Source organism: Crotalus tigris, unplaced genomic scaffold, assembly GCF_016545835.1.
Source record: "Crotalus tigris isolate CLP2741 ecotype Arizona unplaced genomic scaffold, ASM1654583v1 scf7180000017588.1960692, whole genome shotgun sequence".
In the NCBI taxonomy this organism is placed as follows: Eukaryota; Metazoa; Chordata; class Lepidosauria; order Squamata; family Viperidae; genus Crotalus; species Crotalus tigris.
This window is the reverse complement of record NW_024096494.1, coordinates 265,928-282,353: the sequence shown is the minus strand read 5'-3', so window position 1 is coordinate 282,353 and position 16,426 is coordinate 265,928. Positions and strand designations below refer to the sequence as shown.

Below are 16,426 nucleotides of genomic sequence, written 5' to 3'. Positions count from 1 at the left end.
CCCCAACAAGGAAGGAACATGTTAGTGCATGCCACCAGCAATCCCGATCAGGTAGTGATATAAACTTTACTCTGCTATAGAGGGTTTTTTTTAAATCTTAAGCAACTTTCTACTACTACCTAAACCAAATATATACAAAATATAAGAAAGGATCAGAAAGGGGTATTAGCTCAGCAGATGTCTGCCTTTGGGTGACTCCAAATCTAAGTGGCCATTTGATACACCACAGATGGGCTGCCTTCTATGGAAGAATCTCCCTCCTCCTAGCAAGCATGATTAAAAATCAACGCTATTTATTAGCACAAGGTTATGCTACCTATCTCCCAGTCTCTGAGAATAATGCTTACCTAATCAAAACCCCAGATTTGTTAGGACTGTAACTCTCAGACATCCTAGCCAACACAATCATTGCTATATTATGTGGGAAAATCAAATGCTTCTACCAGACAGAAAAAATAAGGCAGCTCCTAAGAGATATAGAAAGGTTCCCAATTCTTTGTCGTGAATAATAAAATACAACACATATCAATCCACTTGGAGCCTTTCTCACTTTTCCTATCTCCAAGATTTACCCTGGAGATCTTAAGGGGGCATAAAATTGAGAAAGACAGAAGATCTACCAGTAGGCAAAAAGTTCAATGCTGAAAATAACAACGGTTATTATTTAAGCCAAGGGCAATGTAACAATAGCAGTATGAGAATTTACTTTTTGAAGATAGATATCAAAATATCAAATTTTTAAAAAAGGTGGGGAGAAGAGAAAACTGGAAGAATTCTGTCCAAGAAACCCTGAATTACAATTTGCTTTACTGGAGATCTGACCCTAACTGGATAAATTCCATACAAAAGCATGAGACATTTTCTCCATAGAAAGGAGATTTCAGAAGAAACATTAACCTACAAAAAGTTGAACAACAACAGCAAAGCCATTGACTTTTGAGAGAAAACTGGTGGTGAAATGTTTATATTCCACCTTTAAACAACTTTTAAAGTTTACCACTCTGCTTTTACAAGACTATTTTACCCCATTATGGGCATCATTGTTTTAATACATAGCAGCCACTTCAACATACAACTGTAGAGACAAAAACAAGACTGGGATAATTTAAAATAGATAAAGGTAGTTTAGTCAACAGTAGGATAAGAACAGAAGCAATATAAAGAAATATCAAAAGAAAATAAAGACTTATGTATTAAGGAAAAAATGTTTTTGAGTGAGCAGGTAGTTAAACAAAACATGCTACTGGCCAGAGCCTTGATATTCTATGATATTTGCTCAGCTTTGACAAATAAATCAAGAGGCACCTGGTTTTTATACTTTTACCTTACCTTTTTTGCGTTGCCATCAATATTGTTGATCTAAAAGTGTTGCTATCGAATGACAAAATACTTTTATGATGCAAACACAAAACTCTACTTAGGATCAAATTAAACCATAACAATGAAACAAACAAAAAATAAACATTTCACTTATAACCCAAACACAAATGGATACATATTAGTTTCTGATAAACTGAAGACGCATTCCTGAGCCTGTCTAGGATGGCAATTCTGAGGACCCTCTGTTGCCAGCAACAGATGCTAATCTGAGCAGACTGAAAGCCCAGGATTAGATAAGCCCTTAGTCGGTCAGTCCATCTTTGTCAATGATTTTAAATCGCTTAATGGAATTAGAAATCATTCTCAATTTGTTTTCAGTACCAAAAACCCACCGTATCCCCCCGCCTGGATAGGTGTTTTTGGAGACGTGCAAGCATACAAGCTAAAATCCTCTGTTTGGAAACCAGCACGGTTCAAAGAGGGCTCAGATGCGCTACGGTGAATTTTTGGCAACGACCGGGCCAGAAGCTCAATAGATGCAAGAATCTGAAAACAGAGAAAAACCTAGCATTACTTATATGGACACAATGTATTACAAATTATAAGACAATAATATTTAAATTTGCAATCCTGTTAGATGTACTGTTTTTAATAAATCTTGTGAAATTTAATAAACAGAGAAGTTGCCATTTTAAGAACTAACTCCATTCTCCTACAAACATGATGGAGATAATGTGACTAATTTACTGCCCCTTTTCAATGAAAATTCAATGAAATCAAAGGCTTTTGAGACAGCGTACTGCCTAAAGCACAACTGGAATGCTGCAAAGGCAAAATCCAAGTGAAGCACTGAAACCATTTAAAAGCTCATTCCGAACATCCTTTAAATTGTAACTGCTGCTTTTTGCAAAAATTTCAAGTATAAATATTTCACAGACTGTACTATGGTGGGGATCCTTGCTCAGACTCCTTTCCCGATGTCACAAAGGCAAGGCAGGAGTTGGAAGGTACTACATTTTGCTGAAATCTTGACTGAAAAAAATGGATGCAGTTAAATTATTTAAGTCTGATTGTTTTCTTCCCAACTTTGCAGGATCTCCAGTAAAATCCAAAGGATTCTAACCTGTGGTTTTTCACTTTGGGATTGATTGTCCAAATATCTGGATAAGAAACATACATTTCCAGAGTGGAGACAGATTTATTTATCAAAGCAGCCTCTTTTAAATAGAAGAGCACTTTAACTATCAAGGAGGGATTAGTCAAAGATTAAAGTCAAACCTTGGTTCCATTATCATGGAACCCCATACTTCACCACCAATGGACTAAAGCTATCCCTGTAGCAGCAGAATTATTTAAACTAGAAAGCCCTACCTCTATATATGTTACACCATTTTGTTTATGGGCCTAAGACTTCAGAGATAGATTATTCTTCGTTGGAGTTGCTGTGAGGTACAGAGCTAAATATGTATGTGGTGTGGATACTCTAGGACACAGGTGTCAAACTCGCCATGTCACATGACATGTCATGATGTATTATGACTTTTTTTGCATTGCTGAAGCTGGAGTGGGCACAGTCTCCGTAGGATGCAACCGGCCCGCAGGCCAGCAGTTTGACACCCCTGCTCTAGGATGTAAGTGTGAAGGTTCTCCTATCAATATTATCATATACAAAATGGGTATGAGGTTGACATTTCAGTTGAATAGAAAATCTAGATAATGTGTGCCTGCTATTATCTTCTAACAGGCCAACCTAACTGGGTAGCATCTGGCTGCATTGCCAACTTGTTCTTGTAGTGCTCTTGTGCTAGCTACGGTTGCTAAATGCTAATCCAAATATGAGAAATTCTTACCTGGGGGAAGAGAGGCCTTTCATCTCTCTTTTTTTTCAGGCATTCTGCCATTAGTCTCTTCATGGCTTTGGGACAATTGCTTCGCACTTTGCTGAGATCCGGAGAAAGATACCCTCGTCCCACCATAAATATAATCTTTGCAGAAAGAGAGAGTGAAAAAGGGAAAAGTAAATTTCTTCTATTGTGATTTTTAAATATGGTTGTGCAGTGCTTTGAATTTAAGTCTCCTCAAAAAGGGGTTCAGGATGCATGGGACTGTGAGTTTGGCACCTGACTGCGACATCTTAAAACAATTGCATCTTTTCCTGGGAAGTTTGTATTGCTATATACGGCAAAGCACTTTTCAGACACTGAATGCAAGTGCTGCACAAATGTAAAACTTTTAGGCATATTTCAAAAGTTTAATAGAACCAATTTAGTTCTTTTACACACTGGAAGGTAAAAGGCTGACAGGATATGTAATATGTCCGTCAGTTTTAGTTTTGCATCCATTGCATATAATTCCCAAAGTGGCATTTGTATTAAATACATTGGTCCAAGATCTCAATAATTCTAAAGAAGCAATGTTAGACACCAAATTGATCTATGCCTTATCTACAGCAAGTACAATAATTGAAACAGGAAGGACCATTTAGGCAGTCAATACCCACCACAATTCACTACAGTACTCAGAAAAAAATTACCAAACTAAGTCTCAAAATTATTGTTTCTGCATTTACAAATTAGGTGCCTACTTGAAAAGAAATACACTGTACTATATTTCAACAACACTGGGATTCACATTTATTTAAAGCAAAACCTAACCTGAGCATATACACGTGACTTTCAAGCTCTTGTTTAAAAAGCAGGAGCATGCCCAACTTTGCTAATTGTTTTGGAAATCTTCCCAATTTCAAAGACCATCATTTGGTATAGGATGAAAGTTGCTACTGTTACAATAAGCCACTTTTCTCTCTTGTGGCACACTGAATTAATTGCTCTGTTCATTAAATTAGTTGTTGTTGTTCACTTATACGCTAAAAGAAAAGAAATATACAATTCTGAAACCCTAGACCTCAAGATGACTCAAGTATCCCAAGAACCAAGATCTTAAACTTAAGGCAAAAATATATTAAAAATTAATATTACTTTTCTAGATCAGCTTTCTGCAACTGGGTACCAAACTCTAGCTGAAAATGCTGAGATTTTGGCTAATGTATCTAGAAGGTACAGGTTGGGGATTTTTTGCTAACAGGATAACAAAGTTGCCTTAGTTTTATTCATCTCTTGTCCTTTTCCCAGCATATTTAAAAACTATTCCATTTTCTTCAAGTAATCTTGAAATCTGTGTATGTCTGAATAACCCAGATAACAAGTTACATGATTATACTGCTGATTCTCAAATGAAGAAAGCAAATCTGCACTGAAGAATGGAAGACCTGTCAAATAATTATAATTTATCACATTATTTTGTACAAAAGACACACTGTTTTCTGAATATAGATATTTAAGTCACCTAACATACCAGTCTACCCCAAACTGAAAGCAGTGAAATGTGTAAAAGACAACATTACAAAGGCTAAAATAATCTGTCAGTACCACAGTACTACAATATGAAAGGATGGGTACTGGTAGTCCTCAATTTACAACCATTTCTTTAGTGACTATTCAAAGTTACAACAGCACTGAAAAAAATTACTTATGGCCCATCCTCACACTTATTACTGTTGCAGCATCCCCACAGTCATGTAATGAAAATTCAGGTGCTCAACAACCAGCATACATCCTGGGGTCATGTAATCACCATTTGCAACCTTCCCAGGTGGCTTCCAACAAACAAAGTTAATAAGTGAAGCTGGATTTGCTTAATGATCATATGATTCACTTAATAACTGCACTTAACAACTATGCCAAAAAAGGTTATAAAACTGTGTGTATTCACTAAACAAACAACTTGCTTAGCAACAGAACTTCTGGTTCTAACTGTGGTCATAAGTCAAGGACTTCCTATAATTTAGAAATAACACTTTCCCATTCCCAACTTACCTGGTCTCTATTGTTGATGTTGGAATATGGCAATTGCCCAGTCATCAGTTCATAAAGGACAATTCCAAATGCATACACATCTGATTGAAAGCTATATGGATTTTTATCTTGCATCCTAATAACCTCAGGTGCCTATGACATAGAAAACAACTGCTTTATTCTAATGCAATTGCAGACTTTATATATATATCAGATCCCCCAAAATGAAGTTAGTATCTAAAAAGATAAAAAAAAGGATAAATAAACCTTACATATTTATCCTCTACTTAGTGGAAATTAAGTAATTTCTAACCAGATACTGAGCTGGTCAAATTGTATGCAATACAGTCATGACCTTTCCTTTGATAGCCTTTCATTGATATTAAGAGTATTGATATTATGGGAAAAAACGTAAGACAACTTTGGCCAGTGATTGCACTGAGACATTCAGTGAGAGAAGAAAATCCTGGGTAGACAGCAAAAGGTTTCCACCATTCCACCTGTGGTGGTATTCTGCTACACATTAGAAAGGCTTCTGCTCAGCAAAGCCAAGCATTTATCTCCATCCTAAAGTCATTGGAAATGTTCCTTTCTCTGCGAAAGGAATTGTGCAATTTTGGTGAACAATTTGGAAAATACTCCCTTCACATACCATCCATAGAATTGATCCAGACAACTGTTCAAACTGGTGGGATCCACTCCATCGTGACTTCACTGTTGCTAGGCCAAAGTCGCCTATTTTTACTGTGAGGTCTTCATGAAGAAATATATCTGACAGGAAATGTAAAGGAAAAAAAAACTAAGCAGGATCTGATTTGTCTGGCGGTTAGATGGGAGGCCACCAGGAATTGAAGTTTTATAGAGAAAATGAAAAATAAAAGCCATTCTGAAAGAAGATAACAACAAATCACTTCAATATTGTTACCAATGAAACTAAATGGTTTAGTTTAGTAATGATAAATTAAAGCAAGGTGGTTACAAAATGAATATCCATGCAGACACTGAGAGTCAAAACTTCTGAAAGTTTCATATATATTTGTATGAGAGATAGTTGATTTTATATAATGAAATATACTGGCATGAAGCACTCTGATGTACTTTGCTCTTCTGCATTCAAGTCCTATGACACTATGCACTGAAGTTCATCAAAAGAAATCAACACATTGACTGTTGGATTTGGAATCACAGGAATGAATCAAAAGTTGACTTAGAATGGATATGCTATTCACATTGTTCCCAAGACATATGAATCTGGATGCCCATCTCCAGACATATTCAGATGTACAGTAATTAGTTAGGCACAGAATATATATTTGCTTTCTTTAATAATTAAGGTTAAATTGAGACAAGTAACTACTCCAATATTTACATATGCATCCTCAACTGTTCCCAACTATTATTTTTTCCCTTCTTTTTTTACTCACTTTGAAAAAAGGAAGGTGAATGATAAAAGTTAGTGTTTTTAAAGGATACTATTACTCTTGAGGTCTCTGTGGATGATAGACTTGGCATGCAAGTAACTGCAAAGTAACAAAACAAGCAGTGAATTGATCATGCCACTTACTTAAGGAATCATAAAAAAGCCAGGTGAAATTAAATTGTAAGAAAGATAATTTGTTACAGCAAAGTAATCATCAACTTCCACTCCTCACAATTTTAGACTCTTGGATTGTAATCCTATGTATATTTACCATGAACATATTTTGTGCTCTTTCTACAAACTCCTTTTGGAAGGAAGAGCCTACAATTTGGATGAAATTAGAAAAGTTGCCATATAAACACTTCCACCTAACTAATACAATACTCCTTTTAGCTTGTGAAATTTGGATTTAAATTGCTATTGCCATTAGTAATCATTTGGTATGTTTAACAATGAATTAAGTTTAGACTCTGTTCTATTCTTGCCTATTTTTAAATTTCATTAATCCCTGTATAAGCTATTTGATTTGTCACAGCAATTTTCGCTAAAAGATAAAATTTATGGTTTTAGTTGTTTCTATGTCTGTCATGTTGTATGAATTTTTATTTATCATCTATTTGGTCTCTGACCATCTAGCAAAACTTAATCAATGTATTGCACAGATTAAAAATCTCAAGCACTTGTGTTTGTGTTCTATATTTATAAATCAATTTCCTTAACTCAGCAATAATTTGAAAAATCAATATATTTGATTTTTTTAATATCTTCTTGAACAAACAATCTCCACTAGTTGAAACTTCCTATGAATTATTTCAGTATAGAGAACTAATTCAGGTTTACTTCTCCATATTGCTCAGCAAATGATACCCAACTTACTCCATTCCTTGTGCTGTCTGGCGTGCTATATCAATCAGCTTGATCATTTCAAATTTAGTTTCAATGATGTGTAGATGGTGATAAAGACTCGACCCTTCACACCACTGCGTAACTATAGCCAGCTGTGGCTTTGTTGAATAACCCATGAAAAGTAATATATTCACATGTCGTGTTTTCCTATGGTGTTGGAAAAAAAGGAAAACTTAAAATTACTTGGGGAAAAAAATCCAGCAATAACATGCTATTCTAGAGATTAAAGCTTTAAATCAGCACTCATTTAAATATCAAATCAAATACAGTCCGGCATTTTGTTCTTCATTATACCGAATTAGATGCCACTAGAATGCCAGCAAACAAAGTATGAAAGAATAAAACTCTCCTGCTGGTGGTTATAGAACTCTAGCACTGTTATCTTGCATGGTTTTCACTTCCTGGACATCCTTGATCTGTTTTTCATTGTTCCTTGTTTTTAAAAGGTCAGCCATCCAGAGATAAAACCTATTTCTTCTTGTTGTAAGTAGCCCCATTTTAGTAAAATACCTGAGCAATCACCCCTCAATTCTTTGTTTTTTTTTAAAAAAAAAGATGGACCAGAAGGACAAGATCCATTATTAAGGAGTACACGTATGAAGCAACTGGGCAGGAAAGGCAGAGGTCACTTCGGATTAATAACCGTGGTGGCATAGTAGTTGGAATGTGGTACTGCAGGCTAACTCAGTGCTCACTCCAGGAGTTCAGTCCTGACTGGCTCAAGGTTGACTCAGTCTTCCATCCTTCTGAGGTTGGTAAAATGAGGACCCAGATTGTTGGGGCAATAAGCTGACTCTATAAATTGCTTAGAGAGGGCTGTAAAGCACTATGAAGCAGTATATAAGTCTAAGTGTTATAGTTATTGCTATTATCTAATTCCTAAAAGTTAGTGGTTTTTCTGGTTGTGTTATCTGTATATAATTCATATAATCTTACCTGAGAACTCCTACTTCATTTTTAAAAGCCTGTAGCTGCTGAGGGGTGGGAGCTGTAACATTCAACATTTTCACTGCAACATCACCTTAAAAAAGAATTTCAAAAAGTGAACTATGGATGTTTTGCTCAAAAATTAAAGTGAGTTAAGCATGCCACTCATAAAATGATTAAGTGTTTATATATAACAGGGCAATACTGATTGTCCCATAAAGTCTCATTATACAATACATGCTAATGAAAAAAATAAGTTACTGAAGGCTCACTTAAGATCTCTGTCATTCTCTTCTTGCACTGAAAACCTTTTATGAAGTCCTTTTCCATTTTTGATGCGATTTTACTGCGCAGCACAAAAAATAGCTGCTCAAGAAACAAGCTCAAAGTACCATGGGAATATTTGTTGCAACTTTTTCTTTAACCAGAAAAGCAGAAGCCAATGTAGTGGTTAAGTACCTATTAACTATTATTGAAATGGGGAGGTTTCAGTAAACCATTCAGATCGAGCGAATCACTTTGTAAACTGGATCATATAATTAATAGGTACTGCTCTGGGCATTGAACTAAAATATCATTGAGAGCCAGTTTGGTCTAGGGGTTAAGATGCTGGCCTAGGAACCAGAAGATCATAAGTTTTATTCCTGCCATAGGCATGAAAAACTGGCGAAGTGACTCTGGGTCAGTCATTCTCAGCCCAACCTACCTAACAGGGTTGTTGTTGTGGGGAAAACAAAGGAAGGAAGTATTAGGTATGTTTGTCATGCTGAGTTATTGTAAACAAAAATAAAGGTGGAATAAAAATCAAATAAATAAATAAAAATATCTAGATCCTAACAAATGCATGTTAATTAAAAAAATAGTATATATATCTGATAAAAATATTTTTGGTAACTTTCAGAATTATAGCTTCTCAAGAGACTTCTGGTTTTGCGTCGCGGTGAAATGGGATGCAGGAAGGCAGAGCTCTGCCTTCCGCACCTGATTTAGCTTTGCTGGGGCCCTGAAAGGAGCTAAAGTCGCCCTGAAGAGGCGATGAAGAAGGAGGGGTGCTTTGTCAATCACAGAGCGAGATGGTGGTTCCTCTGTTCGATCCAACGAAAATCCTCTAAACTGGCAGGGGAAAGACCAGCCACACCTCTGCGGCCGGCCATTAGCTGCTGACAACCGAAGAACAAAAGCTTTAATTAGCACATTGTAAATAGCATGCTTGGACTAGGTGAGAATATTGATCCTTTCTTTACTATTTTACAACTGAACTTCCTGGGAAAGACTCCCAAAAAGCTTAAAACCTCCGGATGTGAATGGAAGCGGCGTTTTAAATTTCTTATGGGGGACAGAAATACACAATACTGAAGTGGAAAGTAATATAAAGCTACAGCTTTGATAAATCTAAGAACTGAGGTAATTGTCAAGTTTTTCTCTTTGGAAAAAATATTATTGAGGTGAAATATAAGAAATAAAAGAAATCAAGCCTTTGTTTTAAGAGTGGAAAATGGACTTTGAATGACATCTAGTGGTGGATTTGAGTACAGCACTATAACTAGCTCCTTAGTTGCTTGGTAACTTTCAGCTTAAGGTCTGGCAATAAAAGAAAATATTTTGGCATATTTATCATCCTGACCTTCTTGGACTATAAATACCCATGGAGTCTGGACTTTTAATCTTAAGAGCTAGTGGGAGAGAAAGAAACATTTGACTTTTGAATATGTTTGGCTGCAGGGAGGTTGAACATTTTGAACACTTGGAACATTGTGGATTACAACCTTGCCTGACTGATAATTTTCAGGATACTTGAGACAAAAGATTACTATAAAAAACTGCTATTAGGACTGGATTATAAAGGCTATATATAAAGACCAGAAAACTAGAGGAAATTTTATTCCACTCTTACTGAGACTGGTGATACTAGAGGATTTCTAGGAATGATGCCTCAAGAAAAAACAAATACCTTTCAGAAGGAAATACTCTCGATGTTACAGCAAACTCATCAAACAATTGTTGCACAAAAAGAGGACATAAAAAGAAACCATAATGAGACTAAAAATAACCTAGATGACATAAAGGACCAAAAATCCAAATTGAAGCTACAACTGGAAAGCTCCTAGACAATGACTACAAAGTATGAACAAATAAACCAGAAATCAGAGGGTGAAGCAGAAGAAATGGACCTAGAGATGGAGGAGATAGGAGAAGGGAAATATGGACTGCCATACACAAATAAAATACTGCAAGACCTACCTATAACAATGAAAATACAAAAGACCCTTTACTTCTTTCTCCAAAATACACCTGATGACAAGGAAGAAGATTCTAGAAAATGGAACATAGAGCGGGCAGGGGAAATCTCTAGGGAATGTGGATGAGCGGAGTTCTCCCCCCACCCCCAAATACTCTACCTAAAGTGTCTTTCTCATGTCAAGCAGCTTTCACAAAAATAGAAAGAAAATTCTAGGGCGATTTAATTGCCTTGGCCTGGAAAGCTGCTTGGCAAAGAAAGAAAACGAGAGTTAGACTTAAAAAACAGAGGATTTGATCTATCAGAGGGGGCACTACCTGTTTAATATACCTATTTGAATATGATTAAAAGAACGGATGAACCTTAGATATAACTAGATTTTTATAATGGAAGAAAAGATTTAGAATTAAAATAGCATTTTTTCTTGTTTTGATATGGGAAATTTGAAAATAAGAGGATTGGTATCAACAAAACTTTTTAGCTATATAAATTTATATAAATATAAATCATAACTGACAAAGATACTTTAAATACTGATGGGAAATTAAACTTTAATAAGAATACGAAAAACAGGATATTGACATGAATTGATATTGTTATTTTTATAATATTAGTAAAATATGATGAAGATGTCTATATCTAATTTTGTATACATCAATAGTACTAAGAATTGTAATTGTTTAATGAGGGGAAAAGGGAAAAAATATGCGGAGGAAGGAAAGGAAAAGATCAAGGAAAAAATACTGGATTGTGCAGTACTGAACAGATTTATATTGAAGAGGTTAATGTTAAATATGTGAACCCAGACAACATGTTGTTTACTAAGCTCTAAAGATTGTAATTTTTAAAAATTAGTAAAATCTATTAAAAAAAAGAATTATAGGTTCTCAAATCCTTAACACAAAGAAATCTGCTGAAGTTTCAATAATTGTTTTAAATACTTTTGGTGAAAAATAGTTGCTGCTGTAGTTACATACCATGCCATTTCCCTTTATAGACTGTCCCAAATGAACCAGAGCCTATCCTTTGTCCAACTGTGATCTGACCATCTGGTATCTCCCAGTCATCACTTGAATCTCGTCGACCTAGGGTTTTCTGCAAGAAAAGTGTATAGTTCTGTAAATCTTTTTAGTACAAATTTTATGCATGGTGAATGTGAAATGGCCTTACATTTACCCTGTTTAAAAGCCCCAATTAGTGCAAACTCATTTTATAAGCATAGCACACCATGTTATAGGACATCAAGCCTTGAACATTTCAGGGGAGTTTGCTTACACAAAGAAAGAAAGGCTGTGGGGCCCCTTTGATCTCCTATCCATACTTAAGAGATCAAGAAACTAGGCCTACTTGGTGAATCAAAAATGAGTACTGGTTCAATAAGCTAATTCTGTTCTTACCATTCTAGTTCGATCTTCAGAAGATGATGAGGACTTCCTCTCTCTCTGAGGCCCTGGGGATTTCTGTAATGCTTTCACATTAGTGAGAGATCCAGGTAAAGACGCAGGTGGTGTAGCAGACAATCCTGTAGTTGAGCCTACATTTGTAATTAAAGGTCAAAAAACAGCTCCACGTTTTTAAGGACTAAAATACATTGACTTAATTCACAAAAAACAGTAATTGCAAAAATTGTGTAAAAGATGCAGTATTTTCAAACATAACAGACAATTAAGCACAAGGATTAAGTCTTGCAAACCAGGTGCATTTAATAAATATTACAGGGTGCAATTCTAGCTCGATTTAATTATAAAACTTTTATCAACATGTGGAGTTAGAATGTGACTCTAATTCACAAAAGAGGAAAGAACAAATCTGCACTCTATAGAGTTTTCAGAGATTAATAATTATAAAGAGATACTGGGTTCAGTATCTTTTTATAATTTAGCAACTTCTGAAAACTGTATAGTTTTTTACACTGTTTTAAAAAGGTTCTTATTTGTTATATTACTTTACTTTTTCCTTGTTTTTTATTTATTTCCTTATTTAAAGCATTTATGCCAAAGGGGAATATATAAGAAGCTAGGTGTACTAAAATAAAATAATGTAAATTTTGAGACAATAGTGAAGAGACATTTTTTGGTGGCCCGCACTGAAGGAGCTAAGCAGAATTTTTTTTTAAAAAAAAATCAAGACCTAAGACCTCTCTCTTATGTTTATGACTGAATATTAGGAAAACTATTTTTTTCACTGGTTTTCTTTCCCTTTTCTTTTTGTAACTTCTTTTAGCCTATTTTCCCAATGTCCATGTAGCAAAAAGGGAGCTTTCTTTCTCCCCAGATATTTTCAGATTTCAAGAATATATACTGTTGCTGTACAAATGCTTTTTATAATTGTAAAAAAGGCTTTACTGGAATTTAAAACTTTAAAGGCATGGTAGGGAAGAATATTTCTCTTTTTCCTTTCCAAGTCATTTAAGCTAGCACGTAGAAGACAAGTTTAGTTTCCTAAGCAGCCATACTGATATTTCATGGAGAAAAGGATATAAATGTTAGAATAAGATACAGTACATGTTTACCTATGCCAGTTTTCCTCAAATGAGCATCTTCTACCAAAATTTTTAGACATCAGTCTTGGGCCACACTTTTTGGAAATTCTTAGATAGAGCTCCAAGACCTCTGAAAGATGCTGTGTTAATGAAGTGATATTTAAATACTAAAACTATACCAGTAAATAAAGACTATAGTAGCTGAAATCTGTTTATATTAATTTATTAAACAAAGTAGTATCTTTTCCAATAATATAAACCAGAAACATTTTAATCTTTGACAAAACAAGAAAGTATGCTTAAAGAATACCTGTTCCTGGTTTAATTGTTTAAGCTGGTTTGTTTTAAAAGGTATTTATTTATTTTTAATTATGTAACTAAAAAGACGAATAGACTTTCCTAGGAAATAAATTGTATAAATTGAAGAACTGCATTTACAAGTCTTTCTTTGTAAAAATGGTATTGCAGTGATGCACCACAATACATCACTATATATCTTATATTTCAGTTTAATTTCTGGACTATAGTTCAATTAAAGGGAGGAAGATTATTTCTGTGTCTCATTCCAATCCTAAATCGTGGTTCTGTTGTTTTTCCCAGAAGGTTTTTTTTTATATCAATAATCTCAGGTAATGTGGACTGTTACTATAATTTAGTTCTTAAACTGTTCTTGACTTTAGCTGAGCCATCCTACACATTATGATATATCCTTTTAATCTACAGATTAGTCACAGCAGTAATATATAATTGAAGTAAATCATATTCCAGATAATTAACAAAATTGCTACCAGAATCATTAGCTCTGCAACAGATTTCTGAAAGACAGTGTTAAATAGGATTTTGCTCAAGCATTAAGTTAAAACTGACCGACAAGAAAATCAGGAATGTCAATCTACTCCTAAATCCTGGAAAGCCTCAAGATCATGCACAACAGTATGGTCCTGCTGGAATCCAGGTAGAGTTGTCAATTTCTGTACTGAAGTTCACTTCAGGATCTATGAATTAATTGGTTGGAGAGCCAGCAAAATGGCCTAAATTTTATGCTTTTTAAAAAAGAAATCTGGCCAATTTGACCCCCTCCCCCCATTTTGTGTCAGTTGGTAACCCTATTTCAGAAAAATCTGAATGAAGTTTTGCATAGATGTTAATTATCTGCAGGACTTGTCCTGTCCTCGTTTTCATATTGTAATTCGAGACTTTGAAAACAAGCAATACTTTGAAAGAAGATCTAAAAAACCTTATTTCTATAACGTAATGCTCCAGCAGCTTTATGACAATGTTTAACACAGAATAATTTGTGAGTTTAATAAGAGTGAGTGACTATTACATGAAAAAGCACATTCAAAGCATTCCAGCCAGGCTAAGCCAAAAATAAATAAATAAAAATGATAATGTTTTGAAAACTCACACACTTACATACACACGCTGTGAGGGTGAGGCACAAACAGCATCTGTGGTTTTATTTAGTTTGATTTGGGTGAAAATGAGAAAGAAGAGCCCAACTACCTCTGAACACTGGGCCAGGCTCAAAATCAAACACTATCTCACTGGGGACAGAATGGAGGAGGGGACTGGGAGTCCGGGATTGGTATTTCCGAAGGCAGCGCATCAGCTGGTTCATAGGGGCTGTTAGAGAGAAAGAGACGGGCAGGCAGAGACAGGAAGACAGACACACAGAAGAAATGAAAGTCATGGGACATAACTGAGGTGCTTAGACTCCTATGCACAGACTGCTTATGATTTTGCAGGGCAGAAACTTGTGATTTCATTTGAAAAACAAAATACAGCATATATTCAAAAGGCTGGGAATTGGTAAGCCCCAAAGAGAGCCTACTGACCAGAATTTAAAATGACATACTAGTACACAACACTTAAATGTTGGACAGAATGGGCAAAACGGTTCCAAAAGCCACAGCTCCCTACACATATGCAATTGTCAAATGGGCAATGTAATGGGCAGCACTCATAGCTTGAAGTCATACCTGCAGTCTCAGATTTGCAAAGTAGTAGCCAGTTTGTTAGAGGTAACTGGGAAAGCGGAGATGGAGAAGAAACAAAATCCTGACTAAAAACTGAGTCTCTACTAAATGTTATAGTGAAGGCTTAGATTGCAAATGTATTAAAAAAAAGAAAGAAAACAAACAAATGTCATGGAAAGCAAAATGGCCAGCTGATTAAGGACACATGCTTTCCTGTACTGCATGGTACAGCCTACACCATATATTCAAATGATAATAGCCAAGTCAAAGCATTAAATGAAGCTTATCCTGAACAGGATCTGTAGCTATTGCAGCAACATCCACCAAAAGTGTACATGTAACATGGTGGGAAAAATATACATTTTTGCAGTTATGACTTTTGCCAAGGACATTTCTCTTTACTAGACCTGATGATAAAAATTGAAGCATTTTTTTCCAAACTGGCAAAGTTCCATAACTGACTGATCATGGATCCTGACATTACAATCTGGAGATGCCAAGCTTGAGAAGACTGCTGTACATTCTTAGAGTATGGGAGCATCATACATGTTCACGTTTTTTAAACATATCACAGTAAGAGGGGCCAGAAACATGATGACTGGATTGAAGACATCTGCATTAACATTCATCATTCATTTTAAAGATGAATGAATTTGTAATATTATTCATATCATTCTACAGATTAAAAGCACAGAATATATAAGCATATCTTTCTTTTTCCTACATGCTTATTATTTGGTAAGCGCTTGCAAATGATAATGCTTGCTAGGGAGTCTCTTTGAAGAGTTTGAAGAGTTGCTCAGAGTTGCTCAGAGTAGTTTTTCATTGATTAATTGGCCAGTTTAAATAATGGAATTTATCTAACGATATGGAGTATATGTATGTGTATACATGAACACACTCTAGTAGCCTGGCAATACTCAATTCTTTTTCAGCAAGAATGTACATAATATCTCCAGCTGTTATGTTTTTAAGAAATCAGGTATTTTTCTAAGAAGCTCTTATTGTATACTCTTTAAGTGGTTGATTTAGAAATTGTGCTAGCTGACAGACTTCTTAATAAAGAATTATTTTTAATATAGCAAAATGGCAGGTTTAAGCTTTTTATAGCAAAAGGAGAAAGAGGATCAGTTGAAGTTACCTTCTATAATCTCCGATTATCTGTTTTGTTTTTTTAAAAAAAACACTGGCTACCACTTTGCATGTTGTTCTCATCTTCCTTTCACCCACATTGAAATGTGAATCGGTGAATTTTTTTTATAAGACGACGCTAAATGTCATGGACAAGCAAATGAATTT

General features: G+C 35.2%; 1 protein-coding gene across 4 annotated transcripts in view; it reads right to left on the bottom strand.

Moving 5' to 3' along the window:
- The window catches only part of BRAF (B-Raf proto-oncogene, serine/threonine kinase), a 61,290-nt gene that overhangs the window by 3,567 nt on the left and 41,297 nt on the right, over positions 1–16,426 (bottom strand). The window contains exons 10-19 of one of the 4 annotated variants that reach the window (XM_039361781.1): positions 14,655–14,774; positions 12,064–12,200; positions 11,644–11,761; positions 8,437–8,521; positions 7,471–7,647; positions 6,648–6,694; positions 5,827–5,945; positions 5,196–5,327; positions 3,171–3,305; positions 1,713–1,866 (exon numbers count right to left, since the gene is read on the bottom strand). In XM_039361781.1, the coding sequence (XP_039217715.1) occupies positions 1,713–1,866; positions 3,171–3,305; positions 5,196–5,327; positions 5,827–5,945; positions 6,648–6,694; positions 7,471–7,647; positions 8,437–8,521; positions 11,644–11,761; positions 12,064–12,200; positions 14,655–14,774 (1,224 nt within the window). Of the gene's footprint in view, positions 1–1,014; positions 1,867–3,170; positions 3,306–5,195; positions 5,328–5,826; positions 5,946–6,647; positions 6,695–7,470; positions 7,648–8,436; positions 8,522–11,643; positions 11,762–12,063; positions 12,201–14,654; positions 14,775–16,426 lie in introns of those variants that run through there. The other 3 variants (XM_039361772.1, XM_039361797.1, XM_039361791.1) reach the window with 3 other exon arrangements.